General features: G+C 41.9%; 1 protein-coding gene across 5 annotated transcripts in view; it reads left to right on the top strand.

Annotated features, from left to right (window-relative positions):
• Positions 1-20559, top strand: part of DOK5 (docking protein 5) — a 44201-nt gene extending 23642 nt beyond the window's left edge. Inside the window, exons 3-9 of one of the 5 annotated variants that reach the window (XM_062613967.1) lie at positions 7962-8076; positions 8155-8295; positions 9041-9230; positions 10682-10817; positions 16729-16791; positions 16997-17117; positions 19892-20559. In XM_062613967.1, the coding sequence (XP_062469951.1) occupies positions 7962-8076; positions 8155-8295; positions 9041-9230; positions 10682-10817; positions 16729-16791; positions 16997-17117; positions 19892-19959 (834 nt within the window). In that variant the 3' untranslated portion in view covers positions 19960-20559. The remainder of the gene's footprint in view (positions 1-7961; positions 8077-8154; positions 8296-9040; positions 9231-10681; positions 10818-16728; positions 16792-16996; positions 17118-19891) is intronic. The other 4 variants (XM_062613969.1, XM_062613968.1, XM_062613970.1 and 1 more) reach the window with 4 other exon arrangements.
• Positions 20560-20925: the final 366 nt, after the last annotated feature.

Below are 20925 nucleotides of genomic sequence, written 5' to 3' on the forward strand. Positions count from 1 at the left end.
ATGAGGTGTTGAAAAATGAGAACATGTCTCTGCTGCTTTGTGTAGCTCTGTAGTTGAAATGATTCTTATAAAAAGCATAATTAATTATTAATAAACCCCAACAAACAACTTGATATGGCAGCCTTCAACTAACTCCACTTGTCACCTGGTTTGATATAGAATAGTAATGGGACTTTGGTACTCAAAACATCATCCAGAGGTCTAGGATTGCTGTTGTCCTGATATGTATTTGATCAGCCTGAGCAGCTGTTGTAATAACAGCTTGATGGTGTGTGGAGGCTTTTCTGTGAGAATTCCAGTTCTGTCACTCCTGGACAGAAGGCTGCGTCTCGCTGCTGCTGCTGACAATGAAGTTAATCCTATAAATGAGAAGCCCAGCCAGTCCTGTTAATATGTCAAGTGTCACTGTGTCATAAGCCTGTGCTAATGAATCTAAGGATGAACGCAGTTCAATCTGACAGATGATACTGTTAGAGGAAAACCTCACTTATAGATTGCCAGTGTTTCAGATATACGATTGTTAACTTCCTGCATCGTTCTGAGGTGGTTCTCAAACACTGTTGAAAGCACCATCAAATCTGGAAAACTGAGGAGTCCCCACTTACCCCATCAATCTCAGGAAAGGTTTAATTAGTCATAAAACTGTAAAAAAATTAAAATGATGAATGGAGCTAATTTTGCAGTAGCACCTGCCTCCTGCACTGAAGTGTTGAATTGTTTCATTTCTTTTTTTTCTTTCTGTGATGAATTACAGTGCAAACATTACTTCAGTTTATTAGTGGAAAAGGGCTGTCCAGAGCATTTGTTGTAGTGGCACCATGATGGTACCAGTCACTGGAGCTGAGTTGCTGTGGTCTGAGACCATACATCATCCCCTTGGCACCTTTATTGAGTCAAGGTCTCCCCTTTACCCACCTGACATCTGGGTCACAAGCAGTGTCTCTGGGGTGCCTTGGTGGTGCTTCTGTTATATTGAGGGGGAGGCAGTTTGTTCTCATTTGAATGCCTGATGTATGCGTCCTCTACTGCAGCCCTGCAGCCGGGCTGCATTTTGACATCCTTGCTACTGAAAGTCTAAAACAACAAAAGAAATAAGGACTACATATGTGTGTGTATATATATATTATAGACCTTTAAATCCTTTCTCATCTTATTCTCTGTTTTAAGAAGTGGAAATGTTAAAGTGCCCTAAAATACAGGTCGTCTGAGAACAGTCATCTGTAGCTTGTGAAATGAACTGGAAATCTGCATACACAAAGCAAATTGCCCACTTAATTCACATGGTCCCACAATGGACAGAAAATAATTAGGATCCAGGCTACAGAACCTACACAGAGTTGCCTTTCAGGTACCTGTCTAGTTTTCACTTGTTAAATGTAAATAATAACCACAAATTACCATTATGCTTTAACAAAATAATATTGGAGGAAAAAAAGACGTTATTTCTTCCAGTGACTTTTAACTTTGCAGTGTGCCAGAAGAATCCTTAGTATTCCAATACAAAACCAACTAATTGCACACTGCTGACAGGAATATACTGATTCCTTGAGGGGATCTAAGTTTCAATCCGATTGTATTAATCTTGCCTTGAAACAGCAGAAGTAATTTAAACAGTCTGTCTAGTTATGGAGTAATCCATTTGGAAAATTGAATTGTGTAATTTGTAATTGTTTTCCAGGCTAGCTAATGCAAAAAACTGTGTTGGTAGCAAATTAAATGTTTAAAGTATGACCACTCTTCTAATAACTATCTGTTAAACATTTATTTAAATGAATACTATCACTTTAATATGAATGAAACATTTAGTTTGAGGCTTTAAAAGAATTAAAGTAACTGGTCAGGATGTTTTGGTATCTTCACTATGCTGTCATACTGCGAGGCTCCTTGCAAGTCTGTTGTGCAGGTGCGTGCCCTTCCATTATGGAAGGACATACCTTGTACATGGGTCCACTGATCCTGTGAGTGAAGGAGCAGTGCCAAGAGTGATGGTAAATACTGGATCTCTAAATCTGGGTGTTGTCCCTGGCTTTAATTTCTTTGAATAAGTCAGTGTGTGCCCTTCTGTAGGTAAACAAGGGAAAACTGGCATATTTTTCCTACTGAAGAAAGGAGATACAGGCAGGGTTGTAGATTATGTTTATACATTTTTAAGAATATTTAAAAACCTATTTAAAATCATAGTGTGTTGTGTGTACTTAGTAACTTATATATAGAGCCAAATCTTATAAACAGGGCTGGGCTGGAATTGCAGCAGCGGCAGCAGCATTTTCCATTAAATGCTCCCCTGGTGTGTCCTAGGAAGTGTTCTACCTGTACTCATCATGGGGGGAATTTCCAGGAAACCAAGAAATACAGAACCATGAAGTCCTAAATTAAGATTAAACCACAAGATTCTTAACAACCCCTGAATGAGGCAGTTGTGGAGGTAATAAATACATTCTCTTGTGTTATATTCTGAAAGGCTACCCACATTTGAGATTTATGGATGAATTCAAACAATGCTTTGAATGCTGAAGACCATTGTTAGTAAACAGTGTGTTTGGCATGTTTTTGAAGGGAGTGAGAGAGATGGAAGAATTTTTGCCTGATTGTAATGGGTCAGGGTGAAGCTCTGTCTGCTGGTACTGCCAGTAGGGAAATGACTGATTAATCCCTGTTCCTGGTTCAGAACTCTCTTACCACACAGCTCTGCAAGTATTTTAGGTTTTAATCTGATGAAATGTATTTCGATCACATGGATTGTCATCTTAATGTAAAGGAGGCTTGGAGGTAAAGGGGAGAAGTATGCAAAGGGACATCTTTAACCCTAAACAAAATCTCATTCTTGTGACTTCTCTGTTAACAGGGTTTAGGTCTGATATTTTTGGTTTATCCACATTCTTAGAAGTAAGTTCATAAATGTGCATTATTTATTAATCTCAGATAAATAAATCATCCATCGATTCAACCCACCATGAACCCACTGTTTTACAAGAGCTTGGCAGAAGGAGAGTTATTTAAAAAACACATGCAAACAAAGAAAACTTAAGCCTCAAATATCTGTAGGTGTTTGGTGTCTGCTCCTGACTCCTCTCCAAAAGCATGGTAGAAGGGATGTTAGCAGCCTGCCACTTCGTCAGTGTGAATTCAGTACATATGTGCCAGACAATTTGAACCATCTGTTACACAAGGGTGAGCAACCGGAAGGCTATTCAGGCACCTGGGATAATGATGGTGGTTTGAAGCACCTTGCTGGGTGGCACGGCGGGGCAGAGATCAAGTGATCTGTAGAGAGCTTCTCTCTTAGGATCGCAGGTGCACTGTTGAGCCTTGGCAGCAGGAACAGCTTGGCCTTGCCAGAAGGGGCTGTTACCACCCTGGAGGACCTCTGAAAGGTGAGGGCAGTTTCAGCAGTGCAGCCCCCAAAGGGAAGAGAGGGCAGCTGCTCACTGAGAATATATTTGCCGGACATAAAAATTGGGTGCCACAAGGTTGTGTCCAGGACAGAAGGTATGCAAGAGCTGAAGGACGGAATGCAGGCAACTCTTCTGCATCCTAGCACTTGTGCCACTGACTTCAGAAATAGTCCCAGAGTGCCAGATTTTGTCCATCTGTTAAGCTCCTTGTGTCTGCTAGGTCTGAAACTATCTGAAACTGCCTGGGAAGAGACTAGAGTATGTGCATAGTAGTGTGGACATTTGGACCTGGGTCAGAGCTCAGAACTGGGGGCTACCTGCCTGTCACCCTTCAAAGGGCAATGCTTTGGTGTCAGCTTGTGCTACTCAACAGAAGCAAATACCATCAGGAAGTCTTCAGATGGATGTGGAGACTTTCGGACCATGCTCTGTGAAATGCCATTATGCAAGAGCTCTCAAGCAGTCAGTGCAGCACAGAATAACCCAGAAGCTGCCAAATGTTGTAGCTAGCATTTCTACAAATATAAATACCTCCCCCCCCCCCCCCCATTTCAGAAGCTAAAACATGAGTTATAAAGGATTTGATGATTGCTGAAGTCAATGACACGATGGTATTTGATTTCAGTATTTCTTCAAGGTATTGTCCAAGGGGTGAAATCGCCTGCAATTTTATTTACCAGGCTATAAAGCAGATGTGGTTTTGGTACACACTGCTTTGCAGTGCAGTCTGTGTGCATTCACACAAGGCATAAGGTGGTTCCTGGAAGCACCTGACTTGCTGTGCTGCAGGCTGTGGACTGATATGTCCTGTCCCTTCTCCCAGTACGTAGCAGTCGGAGATAGGGTGATGATAAAGCACGATAGAGCTTTATAAGCATATTAAACAAAACCCCTCATATAATTAAATTGTTCACCCCATCTCTGTACCCGTTTCCTTCCTCCCTTTCCTGTACACCCACCTCGCAGACCAAAGGAAAACCCAACCCCACTAACGCTCAAGTCAGTGGCGCTCTCATGTGCTCTGTCTTCATCCTTCTCTCTTGTGTTGACTTGGGGAGAGTTTGCACTTAGAAAGACGAATTAACTGCTGGTTGAAACCCCAGAAAAGCAAAACAGGCCACTGTGAATACTGCAAAGGCAATAGATGAAACAAATAATGTTTTAGGTAATCTGCATTGTCTTCTTTGTACCACAGTATAATTAGAAGGAGTACAGTAATAAAAAGCAAATGTAGGAGAAGGCATGTTTAAATGAAACCAAATTTTTCTGTTCAGAATGTTGAACTTTGGGATTTCAAGCATGAGCTGACTCTTGTAAAATCTCTATTGGAATATATTACTCTGCATTTGGGATTACAAAGAAGTACTTTACTGCAAGAACTAACTGGCTTTTGAGAAGAATTTATGATAAGGAAAAAAACTTGCTATTCTCAGCTCCAAAACAATGATGCCATTATATTTGTGCCTTTTTTGTGTTCAGTCGTTTCTAAAGGGGAATGCAGGAGTAGTGAGGTTTGCTTGTCATGAGGTTTAGTCACCCAGCCACCACATTTCTGTACACCTTGAGTGCTGCACAGCTCCCTAATGGTCCATTGAAGCGACTGCAGCAAAAGTGGCTGTTCTGTCTTGGGGGGAGCAGTGAGATTACTGCGCTGGGCCACAGGATGGAGCTGCTGCGTGTAACCTTTGGAGAAACCTTTCTTGACTGGGAGACCTAAAGAAAGAAAATTTTGGGTTGCAAGGCATGTCTGTGGCTTCTGACCTATGCTGTGTGCTGGGTAAACCTTGTTGGAGCGACCGGCTGCTTCTGGTGTGAAGCCCTGGACTGGAGGGAGACCGCAAGGATCTTATATATTGGCAGGAGGAAATCTCAGTCCCTGTGGCTGGGTTCAGAGATGATGAAGTCCTAGAGCTGCTTTTTGGATATGACACTTAAGAAACAGTGTGCAAGGCTGGAAGATGCTGGGTGGGCAGGGATGAGACTTGAGTGCAGAGGCTGGCAAGTACAGGTTGTTTCTAGTAGTACAGAAATGAGTGATGGATTCTCTGTGCCAAGGATGCAGAGACTCTAGGAGCTCATGTAGGGAGATTGGGCACTAGCTGCAGCTTGCAACAACTTGGGAGGTAAAGTGTGGTCTTAGGGATGCTGGGAGTGATGAAGATAAGGTGTACAAGGTTGGAGCCATAGTAAAAGAAATAGTGATCAGAAATGTCTTTAGTATAGGCAGGAAAAGCAAATTTTGGTGTAGGCAGGCAAAGAAATGTTTTAATCTTGTCTTTCTCATTTTCCCAGCAGTGTTATGAACATCCTCTCCCATCTGCCCCAGGGGTGCATGGCTTTGAACACAGGCTCATTGGTGAAGCTGTTTGGGTGGGTTGGTTGGTTTTAATTTCCCAGCACTCTGCAGGAGCAGGCACCATCCCCACATGAGCAAGTGTCCTTTCCCTCACTCACTGCCATGCAGGATGTCTTCCTGCCTGGGGCTGAGACAGCATGTGCTACCCCTCACCATGGGCAACAGTTGACTAGGTGGTACTGCTGAGCCTCCCAGCTGCTGAAAATGCTTTTGGCTCCTCAGTCAGCATGGAGAGGCAGTTTACTATTCCCTGACTGGTATAAACCTTTCATATCGGTGAGTCTTGTCACAGCATCCTCAGGTTTCATCAGTCTAGAGACAATTACTGGGATATCCAGCAGCGGGAGTGTGACATGCCTGATCTTAAGAAATGAGCTTTCCATTAGGACAAATCCTAGGTAGCTAAATGATTCATTACCAAAATGTACGGCTATGTTCTGCTTCTGCTAACTTTTGTACTTGTAGGTACAAAACTTCATTAGCACATTCACTTGCAGAAAATGTAAATGTGCTCAGTATAAATGTCAAGGTAGTTGCTGTCCTGAATGAACATTTCCTTCCTGCATTTGAATCTTTTTTTTTGGCAGCTGGCAATTTGTGGTTGACCTGTCATATGCTGAGCACGATGGGAATAGGTTATGACAGATTTGTCATGCTTAACAATGAGTTTGTCAGTGCCTTGTTAGCACTGAGGGATGTGCTTCCATCACAGGATTTCCTGGAAGAGTAAAAAGCTGTTCATGCAAAATTAAATCACAATTAGGAAGTTTCAGTTTTGACAGTTCTCAAAATCTTGAACCTGGAGGCTATAAAAACCTGAGCTCTAAATTTGGCAGCTAAATTTGGCTGTTTCTGCAAACCTTTTGCAGAAGGTTTGGCATGTTCCCCATGGGATATTCTTTCCATTATTTCCTTCTGCCTACTGCCCGTAAAATGAGTTCCCAGACTTCGGATCTATTATTTGTTTTTATTTTGCCCACCAGCTGCTCTTTGTTCTTTCCATTCACAATAAGGTTACCTTTTTGGGGGGTTGGCTGGCTGTTCTTCCCTGCTGCCAGAGAAAGTGAAATAAAATGACCCCAAGAAAGAGATTTAGGATGGAGGGCCAGAGAGATGGAGGGGGTTGTGCTGCCAATCCCAAGATGCTCCAGATGAGTGGTTTCTGTTGCTAGACCCTACAACACTGATTACTCTTTATACTTTCTGAGTCCTATCTGTGAGACAGTTGCTGCATTTCTTTGTTTAGAGTTGATGCAGTTTGATATGAGGCTATTCCACAGAGCTAAGGAGACCAATGTAGTCAAGGTGTTAGGTTGTACAACTTTGGGAACATTTCTGTTAAATTCCCCCTTTCTTTCTTTGCAACCCCTACCACGTTAAAGAATCAGCGAAATATTTTCTGAAAATGAATATCTGAATATAATTTCCTGATTGCCTCTCTGGGTGGGAGCCTCATATTAAAAGGAATTTAAATAATGCAAAATTCCTCCTTATTCAAATTTAGGAGTGTTACTTGTGGTTGTGAAGGTGAAAAGTGGATATTAGAAACATGGAGCAACTGTAGTATGTATTTACTAAAGCTGTATGCAGGGTAACAGATACATGTTTATTTTTTTGGCACGAAAGCTGTTTTTCCAATCGCTTTTTGGCAGCCAAGCAACAGAAATCTGTGATTACAAGTCTGTGAATCTTTAATGCTAAAAAGCTTTCTAATAACTAAAACTGTGCCTTTTTAAGTGGACCATTTTAACAAATCCTTAACTTCCCATCAAAAAATATTTTAGAGAGCAGCTTTTCACCATTCTTACAGTTTTTTTCCTCCATGATGAAAGCTGTACTGGAGCTGGACTTGCTCCTCCAAATGGTTGAATCCTTTAGGTTTTTATCTTCACCTTTCTCTGCTTCTGCTACATCAGGTTGGTCTTTCTCATATTCTTTACATAAATATTTCTCAACCTGGAGTGAGCGTTGATTCCATCTGCCTCTTGGCTAAAATCCTGCTCAGATGGTGTTGCACTGAAGCTCATGTACAGACAAGAGAGAATCGGACAATGTGGCTGCTTCCATCATCCAGGGGCTTCAAGCTCATTGTCTAAGCATGCTTCTTTGTCCTTTTTGTTAGATATTATTCTTTTGTCTCCTTCTCCGGTCAATAATGGATATGTATCTTTTCAAGCTCCGAATTAAAACTCTAACTTGTGCTTTTCCAGGTCACAGAGCTCAATAATGTGAAGAATATCTTACGAATGCCAAAAAGCACAAAGAAGCATGCTGTTGGAATTTATTTTAATGATGACACATCAAAAACCTTTGCTTGTGAGTCAGGTGGGTAAAATGGCAATGCACCTTAGCAAACAGAGCATTAATTGTGAAATTATAAATGCATTATATACCTACACACAGATTTTCTGGGCATTTATACAGAACTTGAGGCAGATGAGTGGTGCAAGGTGCTGCAGATGGAGTGTCTTGAAACGCGGATTAATGACATTAGCCTTGGAGAGCCTGACTTGCTGGCATCTGGAGTAGAGAGGGAGCAGAGTGGTAGGTACATGAATGTTGACCTTTTAAATCTTTATTTGCACCATTTTTAAGTCTTTTGGACTATGCTCGTGAATATCAGAAGTAAAATGGAGCAAAATTGTTCTGAGCCCTCCTTCCTATTTTGTGGGGGGCTGTTTTTGTTTGGGGTCTTATTTTTGGCTTCTGGGTGCTCTTAATTGCTACCAGAGATAATAAGTAAGGTAATGAATTATTTTGGAGAAGCACTTTCCTTTCTGAGGCAATTTAGTTGCTCTTGAAAATGGGGACTATCTTTTGTTTGTGTATTCTTGTGTGATGTCTGTACAACAGTTTCAGTCTGTGACTGGGGCTCTTTGGCAGCATTGTAAAGCAAATCAATAATAGTAATTGCATGCAAAACCTGAGCCCATGGCTACTTCACTTTCCTATGCAAATGAACTGATTACATGCAGAAATGCAATTGCAATGTATTTATTCATGCACACAATTTTAGTGATTGTTTGCAAATATCAGGGTAATGATGGTGCCATTCTCTTCAGTGTCTGAATGTGTGCACAAATGTTTGATGCCCTATGAATGCAGCATTCTGATTGCCCTAGACATAAAGTTTATTGGGTTACTGGAAGGAGTTGAGTCTTTGTTTTTGAATTAAGTGTTCTAAGTGAGAATAAGATCTTGTCTTAGATATCGAAAACAGGAAATTCCTTTAATGAATTGCACATTTAATGGGCAGGGATTTTAGACTAATCTTTTGTTTTTCTCCCAGAGAGATTCAATGTGTATTTGATGCCATCCCCTAATTTAGATGTGCATGGGGAATGTACCTTGCAGATAACATTTGAGAATATCTGTCTTTGGGACATCCAGAATCCCAGAGTAAAACTCGTCTCTTGGCCATTAAGTGCCCTCCGGCGCTACGGACGGGACCCCTCTTGGTTCACATTTGAAGCTGGGAGGTAGGTCTGTGTTCACTACATTGCATTGCTTTCCTTGGTGGTGCTCTGGATCACTTCTACAGGGTGTTGAAAGACATGAGAGCTTATCTTAAGACAGAGGCTTATCTGTACCCTCTGCTAAAAATATATATATTTTTATATGTATATATTTACCATATATTTAATAGAGAAATTATTTCTATACATATAAAAATAATATTTTTTAATAATAATTTATATTTATATAATTATATATTATATATAATAATTTATATGTTAAAATATGTGGTAAAAATTGAAACAGAAATAAAACCAAATAAAAAAACTCTCTTAATCCCAGGTTGCAGCCTGAAAGGAAGCAGTTGCTAAATAAAAGTGCCTGAGGATGGGCGGTGGAGGAGTTGAGGTATCCCAAGGGTTTGCAGGGTGGAGGCTGGCAGCATTGTATATTACTGTATAGGATTGTTCTTCAGTAAAGCTATATATGAGACAGAGAATTGGACAGACAGGTCTGGGAAGAAGGGGTGAATATCATGTATCCTTTGGGTACAAAGTTATGGGTTCTGTACTGGAAGTGGAATTTGAAGTTGAGAGCAGTGAGTGCCAAGTTGTTTCCCAAAAGCAAACTGAAGTAATGGAGCAGGAACTCCTCTTTCTCCATTGAGTGGATTACCAGTTTCCATCTTTTTGACAAATGAATTTGTAAGAAATCTGAATGCAATTCCTTGTTTTAGAGATGATGTTCTGTATTGCTTCCTGCAGCTTAGTTTTAATGAGCTGAAGTCTTTGACTGGCTGAATTTGGAGCACTTGTTTATTGAGCTCTCAAATCCTGTCTAAAGGATATGGATGCATTATTTTGGATGAGCATGTGAAAGAATTACAGTAGTAAAAAAAACAGATGGTACAGTTAACTTATCTGGAAAGGGGAGAGTGTTTAAATGTCCATCTTCCATATTACTGCAGAATAACCCCCCTTGGTGGAGGGAAAGGATACATTTTTATTTAGCTGATTATGCATTAACCATGATAGGACAATGCAGTTGGGATGCTGAGGATATTTATTGTTTCAGGTGGAAGACAAAACTCTGCAAAGCTCATTACAGGCAGTGTTAAAAGCCTGCAATGGGAAGACAATCCTACCTGGCACAGATTCAAGATAGGGTCTGAGTATTAAAAATCCTTGTCTTGTGCATGGTCTCTCTAGAGCTTAAACACTTAAGATAGATCAGTGGTACTTAGCTGAATCCCTGGTTGGTGAGAGCAATACAAATGTAGGCTAAAATAGCAAGGATGGACCAGGGGTGCTAAGACCCATAAGCAAAGACTTAAGTAACTTTGTTCCATATTTCAGCAACCTCTTGTTTTCTTACTGCTTGTGCAATAGCACTTCTAGAGCAGCATGGTAAACTTTTGCTTGCTCATGTAAACTTAAATCTCACACTTGGATCCCATCTGTTCTTGCTTTGGCAGGATGTGTGACACAGGAGAAGGACTATTCATCTTTCAGACCAGAGATGGGGAAGCAATCTATCAGAAGGTTCACTCGGCTGCTTTAGCCATAGCAGAACAACACGAGCGCTTGTTGCAGAGTGTGAAAAATTCAATGGTACGGCTGCTTGTTATGTTTGTTGCTTCACAGTGGGCACCAACTAACTGTATCTGATCTTAAGCTTTGATTCACAGATAGTAAGCAGTCTGATGATTGCTTTTATTACATTGTGCCTGATTACAGTTAGGGTAATAGATTTATAAACTGAGACTGCTTTTCAAGAATCAAAACGGGGAACTTACTGCTTGATTTTTTTGTGTTTGCAAAGCTATCACTAAGTGTGAATCAATACAGAGATGATAAGCTCCTGTCAGTGCACATTCTCATTAGGTTCCTTTGATTAATCAGCATCATGAGTTTGTTTGGAAGCATTTTTCATCAATCTATTTGCAAGATGTTGTGGCTCATGCTCAGTTTTACATTTGCTAATTGATGTCTACACTCCAAGGATGATTTGGAGGGAGTCATATGGTTCAGATTAAACTAAGGAGGAGGACAAGATGTTTGTCTCATCTCTCCGTGGATGTCTGTTTTCCACAAGTGCTTTTTGTATCCAGAACTTGTTTTACAACCCATATACAAGTGTAAGATGCAAAGCTAACATACAGATTGAGAAAAGATAGTGTGGGATCTCCAGAAGCATTCTGTCTAAGGAAGGCAGTTTATGGCACTTGCCACTAATGTGTAATGTGTATCAGGCTCTTATTAACTTCCACATAATTAGGGGAAGTTCAGGTTAGATATAAGGAAGAAGTTCTTTACTGTGAAGGTGGTGAGGCGCTGGAATGGGTTGGCCAAGGAAGTTGTGAATTCTCCATCCCTGGCAGTGTTCAAGTCCAGGTTGGACAGAGCCTTGGATGACATTGTCTAGTGTTAGCTGTTCCTGCCCATGGCAGGGAGTTGGAACTAGATGATCTTAAGGTCCTTTCCAACCAAATCTATTCTATGGTTCTGTGATTCTACAGTAAATGAAATGGGAAAGTGAGGAACATTCAAGTCTGTTTCTATGTGGGTTGTGCAATGCCTTTACTTTCAATAGGAAAGAGCCTAGTTAGTGTTTTATATGTAAATAAAATATATATATATATTTATGTAGTGTGATATACCAGTGTGCTGCTCTGTTAACTTCTGGCTAGTGTAATTACAATGTGTTCCCTTCTGTAAAGCCCAAGAGAGAGCACTGTGTCTGTGAGGATGAAGTACTGACTTGGAGCCTTTCATGTGACAGCCTCTGCCCTGTGTCTATTTGGACCACATGCTTTCAGAGTACTTCCAGATGTACTTGTCACTTTGCTTTCTTGCTTATAAAAGCATTAGAACTAGCAGGTAAATGCTGCAGCCAGCAGCACTGGTATTTTTCCCTTTCCCAGTAAAGTATCATCTAACACCATCTTTGCTGCTTTTCACTTTTGTTTGAAACCAAGAACTTTTTAGTTCTAGTTAACGAAGGGAGTTCGTGTTCAAAAATATCCCAAATTATCTGAGTCGAGACAGATGGGTAGATGATACAAGTACTCAACACCAACTAAATTAAGCAGATTAAAATTAACCTAGGCTAAAGCAGCATAACTAGCTAACATTTGTAGCCCACCAGGATCAGAAGCAATGGAGTAACCTGTTGAGAGCACAGCTTCATTTTCAAAAACCAGGGATAAGTTCTGTAGGAATAGGGAGTAGGCTTACAGGCAATTTCATATTCATTGGGTTTACATTTGTGTAATAGCATCTTTAATAGATGATGTCTGATGTTGTACTGTAAAATTTCCATCTTAGAAGTGCCAGTAGACTCGAGATGCACAGTTGCTGTAGATTTCAATAGAGAGCAGCTGCACAGCCTCTAAAAGCTTTTTCATGAACAGCATCCAACCATAGACCCTAAATCTAGTTTTATGGATGCTAGAGTGCTAAATGGGGGTTAAGAACATATTCCTTTTGGAATGGAATGGTGAATGGAAAGTCTTGTACTTTAGTAGTAGAATGTAATAGGAGTCCATATGCCCCAAATATTCCCAAGTTTATTGTAGAAACGTTGTCTGGTTCCAAAATAGTAAGACTTGGTGGCTTCTCTGGAGTTCAAGGATAGTCAGATTTAGAAGTTTATGCAGAGCATCACTGTATCAGTGTGGTCTCAGGAGGCTTCTTTTGCTGATGACACAATATTTGTAAAGTACATCTTTGTTCACACTGAGTGATTTCCTCTGTATTTTTATCCTGCTTTTGAATGCCTCAACAAGGGGTTCATTTCGGATGCCTGCACTTCACGCTTGGCTGTCTATGTGATTTCTATCTCCAAGAATTATTTACCCTGTGAATTTTCATATTAGTGAAGCTTGAGCTTTTATTCACAGAAAGGGTAAATAAAAGAAGGTAGGAGATAGGGTGTTGAGAAATGAAGTCTGCACTGCATGTCTTCTGTTTGCTCCTGTAATCCTAACTACTGCTATATCAGTGTTATGATTATCCCAGACCAGGGTAAAGATGGTATTAAGCTTCTGAGGGCTTCTGGAGCCTATGCACAAAAAAAAACCACCAGGAAACCTCAGCTGAATATCCCATGCTGCTAGAGTGAAATAAAGCTGCCAAGTACTGTTGAGAATGTGGGCTATAATGTGTCTGTCACCTCCCTAGCAGTCACTCTCTTTATGTTACAGTATGTTGGTTCAGTTTGTGATTATAACTGGCTCTGGCGCTTGAAATGCATGTGGGAAATTGACACAGTAGTGGTTCTTCAGCTTGGGAACCTCACCCTGACGCTTTCTGTTAATGTGCTGTTGCTTGTTGCCAGGGTCTGAGCATATGCTGACCAGTCAGTGACACTTGCATGAGTTGGTTTTTTAGTTTCCTTTTAAGTGAATTCAAAGATTTCTCTGTTTTTTCTTTTAAGGGAAGAAAGAGCTGGCTTTCCTTGGTGATGCATGAAGCCTTGCTGGTCATTTGGTAGCTCATCACATCCAGCTGTTTCATTCCTTTCACTTTTACATTGCCAGACAACGGAAAGAAAATATCTGTTTGGGTTATATTTTCATGCATATTTGCTGTGCAAACTCAGGGGAGCAGTGCTGTGAATTGACTACTACGATTTGTGCCTGCTCTCAGTTCAGGTTGCTTTAAAAAAGCTGTTACAACTTGACATGTCACTAAGAAGTAATAACAGCAAACTTCCCGGTTTTGGCAGCTAAAGCTCTGTGCTCCATAGAAAGCTCCTATCAGCTGGTTTGTCAGCAGCCTTCCCTGATTTCTTCCCCTCTCAGCAACTCAGGTGTGAGCCACCTGATGTGCCTTTGTCCAGGCTGCTACTATCTTTTGTTGTTTCCACAGAGATCCATAATTAAGAGTAGTAATGCTACTCACTTATTTTTGACATAAGAGGAGAACAGTGAGTATGGGTGTAAGATGGGTGGGAGCCAAAGCAGCCGCGTTAGTGCCCTTCAATTTCCGAAGTTGTTTCTCTTAGTCACCATTCTGTAGTTTTGCTGTAATGAATTTAGCAAATGGTTCTTAAGCAGTTATTGTTCTGGTTGATTTGGATTACTTAAATTTGCTTCCCTGGAAAGAAAAAGCCCTCAAAAGCACAGTGCATGCAGGCTTCTCCAGCTGGGGATCTCAAGATGAAGGCTGACCAAGTGCAAGTTGTTCTTTGAAAATAGGACTGTCCAGCATTAGCTAACCAACAGAACCTAACAAAATCTTTAATCCTCTTTCTTTTCTTTCCTTTTGGAGCCATGTTCCCAGCTAACTTGAGAGAATGTTGGTGTGCAGGTGTTTCTTTTAATGGCTTTTGAGGGGTTTTTGTGTTGCGTTTGGGGTTTTTTTGGTGGTTTGGGTTTTTTTTAACAGTACTTCTACTTTTGTTTTTTTTTTTAATTTTTTTTTTTTTTAATGCATTTTTGCCATCTTGTTAAGGTGGGATCCAAGAAAGGAAACACTTAACCTTCTGGGAACCAGCCTCACCCTATGTTTGACCCAGAGCTGTGCAGAGGCTCAGCAAACTGCCTTGGTGTACACCTCTGTACATATCTCATCTGGATGACAGGAGGTTGCACAGCAACTCCCCAGCTGCTCTTGGCATTAACTTCCTCTTCCCCACCCTCAACCCCTTCCTCTGTGGAGCTGTCTTAGCCCCCAGAGCTGCAGGTGGCTTTGTGTTATCCCTCATTGCTTCTCACACTGTTGCTGCTTCTTTGGTTTGAATGTGGCTTAACATAACTTGATCCCTGCCATGTGTGCAGGGAACTGCGTTCAGACTGCTCTGGGGATGCTGATCTTTCAGGAGTCGGCATTCTCCTTCTGCCCTGGGCAGAAGAGGGCTAGAGGCTCTGGATTAGGTGCCCTCCAGTTATTAATACAACAAATAGTTTGCTGTGTGGAGCCGTGTGCCCCACCTGGTGCTCTGCTCCCAACACATTGCTCATGGTGTGTTCCAGCATATCAATTCTGGCTGCTTTGCCCTGCTTAGGGTGCCAGGTACTTCTGCAGCATAAAGCCAGGTCATTAGCAAGTTATTCCTCCTCTTTCTGTTGCTGCAGAGATACAGTAGGTTAATTGTGAGAATGAAATCAATCATCATTAAAGCTGCTTTTGCTTGCAGTCTGAGGTGGTTTGATGAAGCACTGTGAATTCAGGACATGACATGCTAATTCTTATCTCCAGCTGTGGGGTTTTTAATTCTTCCCCCTGCTGATTGAGTTCAGGAGGGTCACCCTTGCTGGCCCTTCTCTGTATCTTTATCTAACATTTCTCTAGCTGTGCCTCTTTCTTTCCTCCCAAGATAGTTTTTTACACTCCTGACAATTAAGGCTGTTGCTTGAAGTGCATTAGCTTGCTGTCCAACCCGCCAAATGGAACCACCAAAAATGGCATCTACAGGGAAATGCCATCCTCGCAATGCTCTGCTGACTTTTATTCCCAGTAAAAGATCCCTCGTTGTTTGTTTCCATGGTGCTGAGGTGTGTGTGGTGACACTGTGAAGGGTGTCAGGGCTCTAGTGAAGGAGCTGTAGAAATACACTGTGTGATGTAGGTGGAACCTTGCGTGCTGCAGTGACTCACACCCAGCTGACACAGAGGTGGGTGTTTTAGGAGCAGAAGTTGATCTGGGTTTCATTTTGCTTTACCTTCACATCACAGACACAGTGTCCGCCGTACAAGGAGTATGTTGAAGGTAGATGGCAGCTCTAAGTAACTTGGAAATGGGTCTGTTCAGACACAGCCAGCCCTCGCCTCTTTTCTGTGCTTGCTTTGCCTGTTTGGTTTTGCTCTAAAATATACTGATCGTCTTGTAAAAGGTTCTTTCACCTCAGGTTTCATGAAACTAAAGTGTAAAACTTACCCTTTGGCAAAAAGCTGTCTTTAAAAATTGGCAAAGTCAAGTGCAGTCTTGGTGTGTTTGAACTGATTTATTCCTGAGCTGTGGGAGGAGAATTTGAACTGCACTGTGAGGCTTTTGGTGAAATTCAAACATTTTTATTAGCTCACACATACATCTTACTGAATTAATGGGAAAAACAAGGGCTTAAAGTAGTCAGTTCTTGTGTATTTTTCTGTTAAGTATAGTATAAATAACAAGAAGCTGTGATTATGTAAGAAGACGTAGCTGAAGGGCCTGTATGGAGGGGAAAGTGTGAGATGGGGCTTCCAGCAATGCGCTGCAGCCCATATGCCCTCCTCCCAGCATACCTTCAAGCAGTCTAGCTGAAGGATGCAGTTATCTCCTGTTGAACTCCCATGCCATTCAGCTGATACGTTCCTCAGCTGTAGGAGAGGTGAATAGAAAGTGCTTCAAAACTAACACGAACAACTTGTCCTTACCCATGTGAAACACGCCCAGTCAGGTTCTTGGTGTCCTGAAGCTGTATTTAGCTTTGGGAAGTTACTTGCATAGCTGGGAAGACCCTCTGATGGCTTTGCAGCTGAAGGGGAAGCATACCAGCCTTCTTCTACCTTCTGCTGATCCTCGGTTTCTGTTTCAGCTGCTTGAGTTACAACTCCCTTCAGGGGAAGCAGTGCTAGCCCAGGACCAGGGCAGCACCAAGGTGAGCTTTGGTGTGCAACAGCAGCGTGAAATCCTAACCTGAGTGGTGTGTGTCCATGGACACTAACCCCTGAGCTAGTCACTGCTGCTTGTGCAGGGTGGGAGATGGAGGGAGGGAGAGGCTGTGCTGGCTCTGTCATTAGCAGCCTTGGAGCCCGTAGCTGTGCTGTTCTCAGTCTCCTTCACATCAGTGTATTGCTTTGCAGCTTCAGATGAAAATGAGCGAGCGAGCCGTGTCCCTCAGCACCATGGTGCCCCTGCCCCGCAGCGCCTACTGGCAGCACATCACGCGACAGCACAGCACTGGCAAGCTCTATGGTCTGCAAGGTAAGGGGCTGGGGTGGGAAGAGTCAGTGCACAAATCGGATCAGGACGTTCGTTGTTGAATCATTTCAGTATCTGTCCAGCCCACTGAAGGCTGATGTTCAGTTAAGCGAGTTGCCACTGCTGTCTGGTTGATGGAGGGAAGGACACATCCCACCTTACGATGGACAGCTTGGCAGAGGGGGTTATAATCAGGAAGTGCCCTTCTTCCCATTGGAGAGGGATCCTTCGTTTGACAAGTTTTCTGACAGTTTTTACAGGGTGGCCAGTTACCAAGATTGCCAATCCTTTCTGCTACCAAATTCTTTTAATGGCACCTGATTTTGTTTGCCAGACTCACAATCATTTGACTCCTCTCTCCTTTGGATGGCTGCCTCACAGGAAGAATGATGCAGTCTTCATTATTCATTTTGTGTACATTCAACCAAAACTGCATCCTCAAAACCAGCTGAATTAGGGAAAGCAAAAGGAAATGGCCATGATAAGTAGTTGTAGAAAACTGTTGCTTGAACAGCTGCAGTGCTGCCACCGTGCATTGCAGCATGGCCTGACGATGGGCAGATGTCTTCTCCAGATCCCCTGTTTGCTGTCAGCCCACGGGGCAGCACAGCTCAATCACCTCATGCCTGAAAACCTCCCCGGGCTGCAGAGAGTCCCTCCGTGGTCACCAAGGGACATCTAGTGGTTACTGGGTGCACGGGGGGTATGGAGGGCAAGCACACCCTGCCGCGGGAAGGGTGCCTAGTGAGGTTTGCTGCAGCACTGGCGGGAGCCCTCCATGCCCCTGTGTTTCAAACCTGAACTTCAGTCCCTTGAGAGAGTGAGAACTGCAGCACCCAGTGGGGGGTGGTGTTGCTCTAAGCTGGCTTCCCCAGAGGCACCCCTAGAGTGGAAGCTGGAGGTGCTCAGTACCTATGAGGAGCTGGTCCAAAGTCAGCATCTCGTAGTCATGTAGTCAAACAACAACACCCCATTTGTGTTTCCAAACACACACTTTAAGCTATGTGGATTAGCTGTGTTAGTGTTTGCATGGAAGTTGGTGTTGCAGAGTTGTGAAGTCAGGATCAGGGCATTGGAGAAGTCATCAGAAAACAGACTAAAGACTTCATACAAGTGCATCAGCCAGGAGCATGGAATGGAAGGAGCCAATACCCCCCATAACATTATTTTTACAACATATGGAATAAAGGCTGAGCTTGATTAAACATTCAGATGATAAAGATGAACTGGTTTCCCTTCATCTTAGGGGCATTAGAAACTGAATCAACCCACCAGGGTATGGGTTGGTTTCTCTGTCATCCCTGAAGATCAGGGCTGGTGTGTGCTGCTCCAAGGGGCAGCCCTGCTCTTGGTGCTTATCCTGCTACCCCCCCCCCCCCCCCGAGGTAAATCTCTGTTTAGCAGGAAACCTCAGGAGCTGGCAGGGCTTTCTAGTACCAACATGGAGATATCCTTTACTTAACACCAACTGTTCAGAAATCACGAGGCAGATATTTTAGAACATCCTGGTTTGGGAAACTTTTAGCCTCTCTTTTTTTTTGTGTGTGCCTTTTTTGTCCTCCTCAGATGCTAGGAGTTTCTCAAGGAATAATGAAAGACATTTATTTTACGTTTTTTAATAAAGCTGGAGATTTTAATAAAGCTCCAGAGCACCGACTATCACAAGCTGTGATTAAAAATTACAAGTGCCGGCAGCCCTGACGTACACAGCCATGTTCCATTCTGGTCCTCTGATTTTCAGCAAATGATAAAAGCTGCTTCTTTTTCCTTTTCTCAACACTAGAGGGGGCAGGCAGCACATGAAAAGCCCCAGCTGCACCCGGCAAATGTTCTGGGGAAGGAGGAACAATGAAAGCAGCACTTACATGCCTGTTCACATTTGTTCAATAAATTAGGGCATGGGAAGATGACCTGCTGGTGGCAGCCTGTGGCACACGAGAACAAGGCTGCTTGCAGCACTCTGACACAATCAGTGGATTGGTCTTTTACTGTGCCTTACTATAGAGTCCTTTATTAAAACAACAATTCAGCATTGAGTTGACACAAGATAAATAGACCGTATGGGTAAACCCCACTTGTTTTATATTTAGAAAATAGCTTGCTTGTTAAGCTGGAGAAAAAGGATCCCAGGAGCCTGTCATCATGAGAATGGGGTAAAAGTCTTTGTAAAATAAGACATACAGCCAACGTTGTAATTAGGAAAGACACTGAAGTCCTTGTGTTGTTCAGCAGTCAAGGCTACTCTTTCAGTGGTACCCAGAGCACCTCTAATTACACTAGGTTGCCAAAATCTTGATATGCTTCAATCGCTACTGGAAAAAGAAATATAAGATCATTGTTATAGTGAGTTGTATAATGGAAAAGAAGCAGTATTTTGCTGACTCAATGGTAGAGGCACCTGAAAACCTTGTATTGCAAAAGATTTTTCCATCAAAGTTGGAATTTACGATCTCTGAGTTGGCTCTTGTCCTCTTTTGTAATGTGTGGGAAAGAGCTGATGCTGATATTGTGAGCTAAAGTGCTTTTTATATGTAAAATGCAAAGTCAGAACTTTTAAAAATTTAATTTGCTTTGTACAACTTTCTAATGTTAAGGAACTGTGAATGAAAATCTGAGTTGGAGATGTTTCTGAGGTGGAGCCGCAGATTAAGCAGAGATGGGTTTAATTAAAAGGCTGTAATCTTTAGTTCACATAGTCCTTTATAAAGTGCTGAATAAGATACCTGTGTCTTACTGAGTGTTGTTCTGGGTTTTTTTTTGCACCTGACTTGGTGAAGATGTTTCTAGCCCAGTGAAGCTTCATCGCACGGACACTTTTCCAACCTACAGGTCAGAGCATCGATAAAAGACTGCAAAGAACTTTACAAAGTCTTTGTCTTCTGACAGACTGCCCCAGTGGATGACAGTGATGATGATAAGCAAGAATGGAAACATGGAAGACTTCAGGTGGATGAAAAATTCTTGCAATACAAAGGGTTTTTTTTTTTTTTAAACTTTGCCAAAAGCAAAAACTATATTGGAAAAAAAACCCAGCAAACCCTCCAGTGTATCTTTTATATCTGACAGCTGGACAGAGAAGAAATCACTCCCTAAATATTTCCAAATGTTTTTGTATGATAGCTATATTGTAAACTATGTTGTAAATATGAGACTCTTCTGTTGTAGTATGGTTCTATTTTGTCTATTACAGCTGTGTGTTCACTGATGTCAGCTGTGTCATCCTTGTTTGTTGTAATGCTTATCTTTAGTTATTTACATTATTGTTCAGCCTAATCCTTGATCTTTGAAATGGTGGCCAGTTTTAAGCAGCTATTGGATACAATTTTTCCTGTTTGAAGCCTGATGAAGACTTGATTGATTTCTTTTAAAAGCACCCTCTCTAACTTCTATTTCCTGTATTTATTTCCATCTCTGTAAATGCTTGAAATAAAAAAGTCCCACTTAATTTGTACAGTGCTTTTTGTCATCACTACCAGCATCATGAACAGAGTTGTTGTGGAGCCACTACGACACTGGAAGAAAGGAAGGACAGGTGGATAGGGATAGTGGTTTGCTGTGGATCCCCCACCCACATCTAAAGCTATATAACCACCTGTTGAGTGTCCTAGTGAAACAGAGTAGTAGATTCAACATGAATCTCACAGTGCCACAAACTATTTTGAGGCAGAAAGCTGATTTTTCTGTTTTGTGACAGCATCTGTGTTAGGTACTACTTTAACAGATTGGCACCAGCATCTTAATTTAACAGCAAACAGACTCTTCCAAAATAGCATGGTTGACTACTGTGTGCTGTACCAAATGGTCAGAAAAT

The sequence above is a fragment of the Pezoporus occidentalis genome, unplaced genomic scaffold, assembly GCF_034315485.1.
Source record: "Pezoporus occidentalis ecotype Australia unplaced genomic scaffold, CSIRO_AGI_Poc_V1 ctg171, whole genome shotgun sequence".
NCBI classification, from domain to species: Eukaryota; Metazoa; Chordata; class Aves; order Psittaciformes; family Psittacidae; genus Pezoporus; species Pezoporus occidentalis.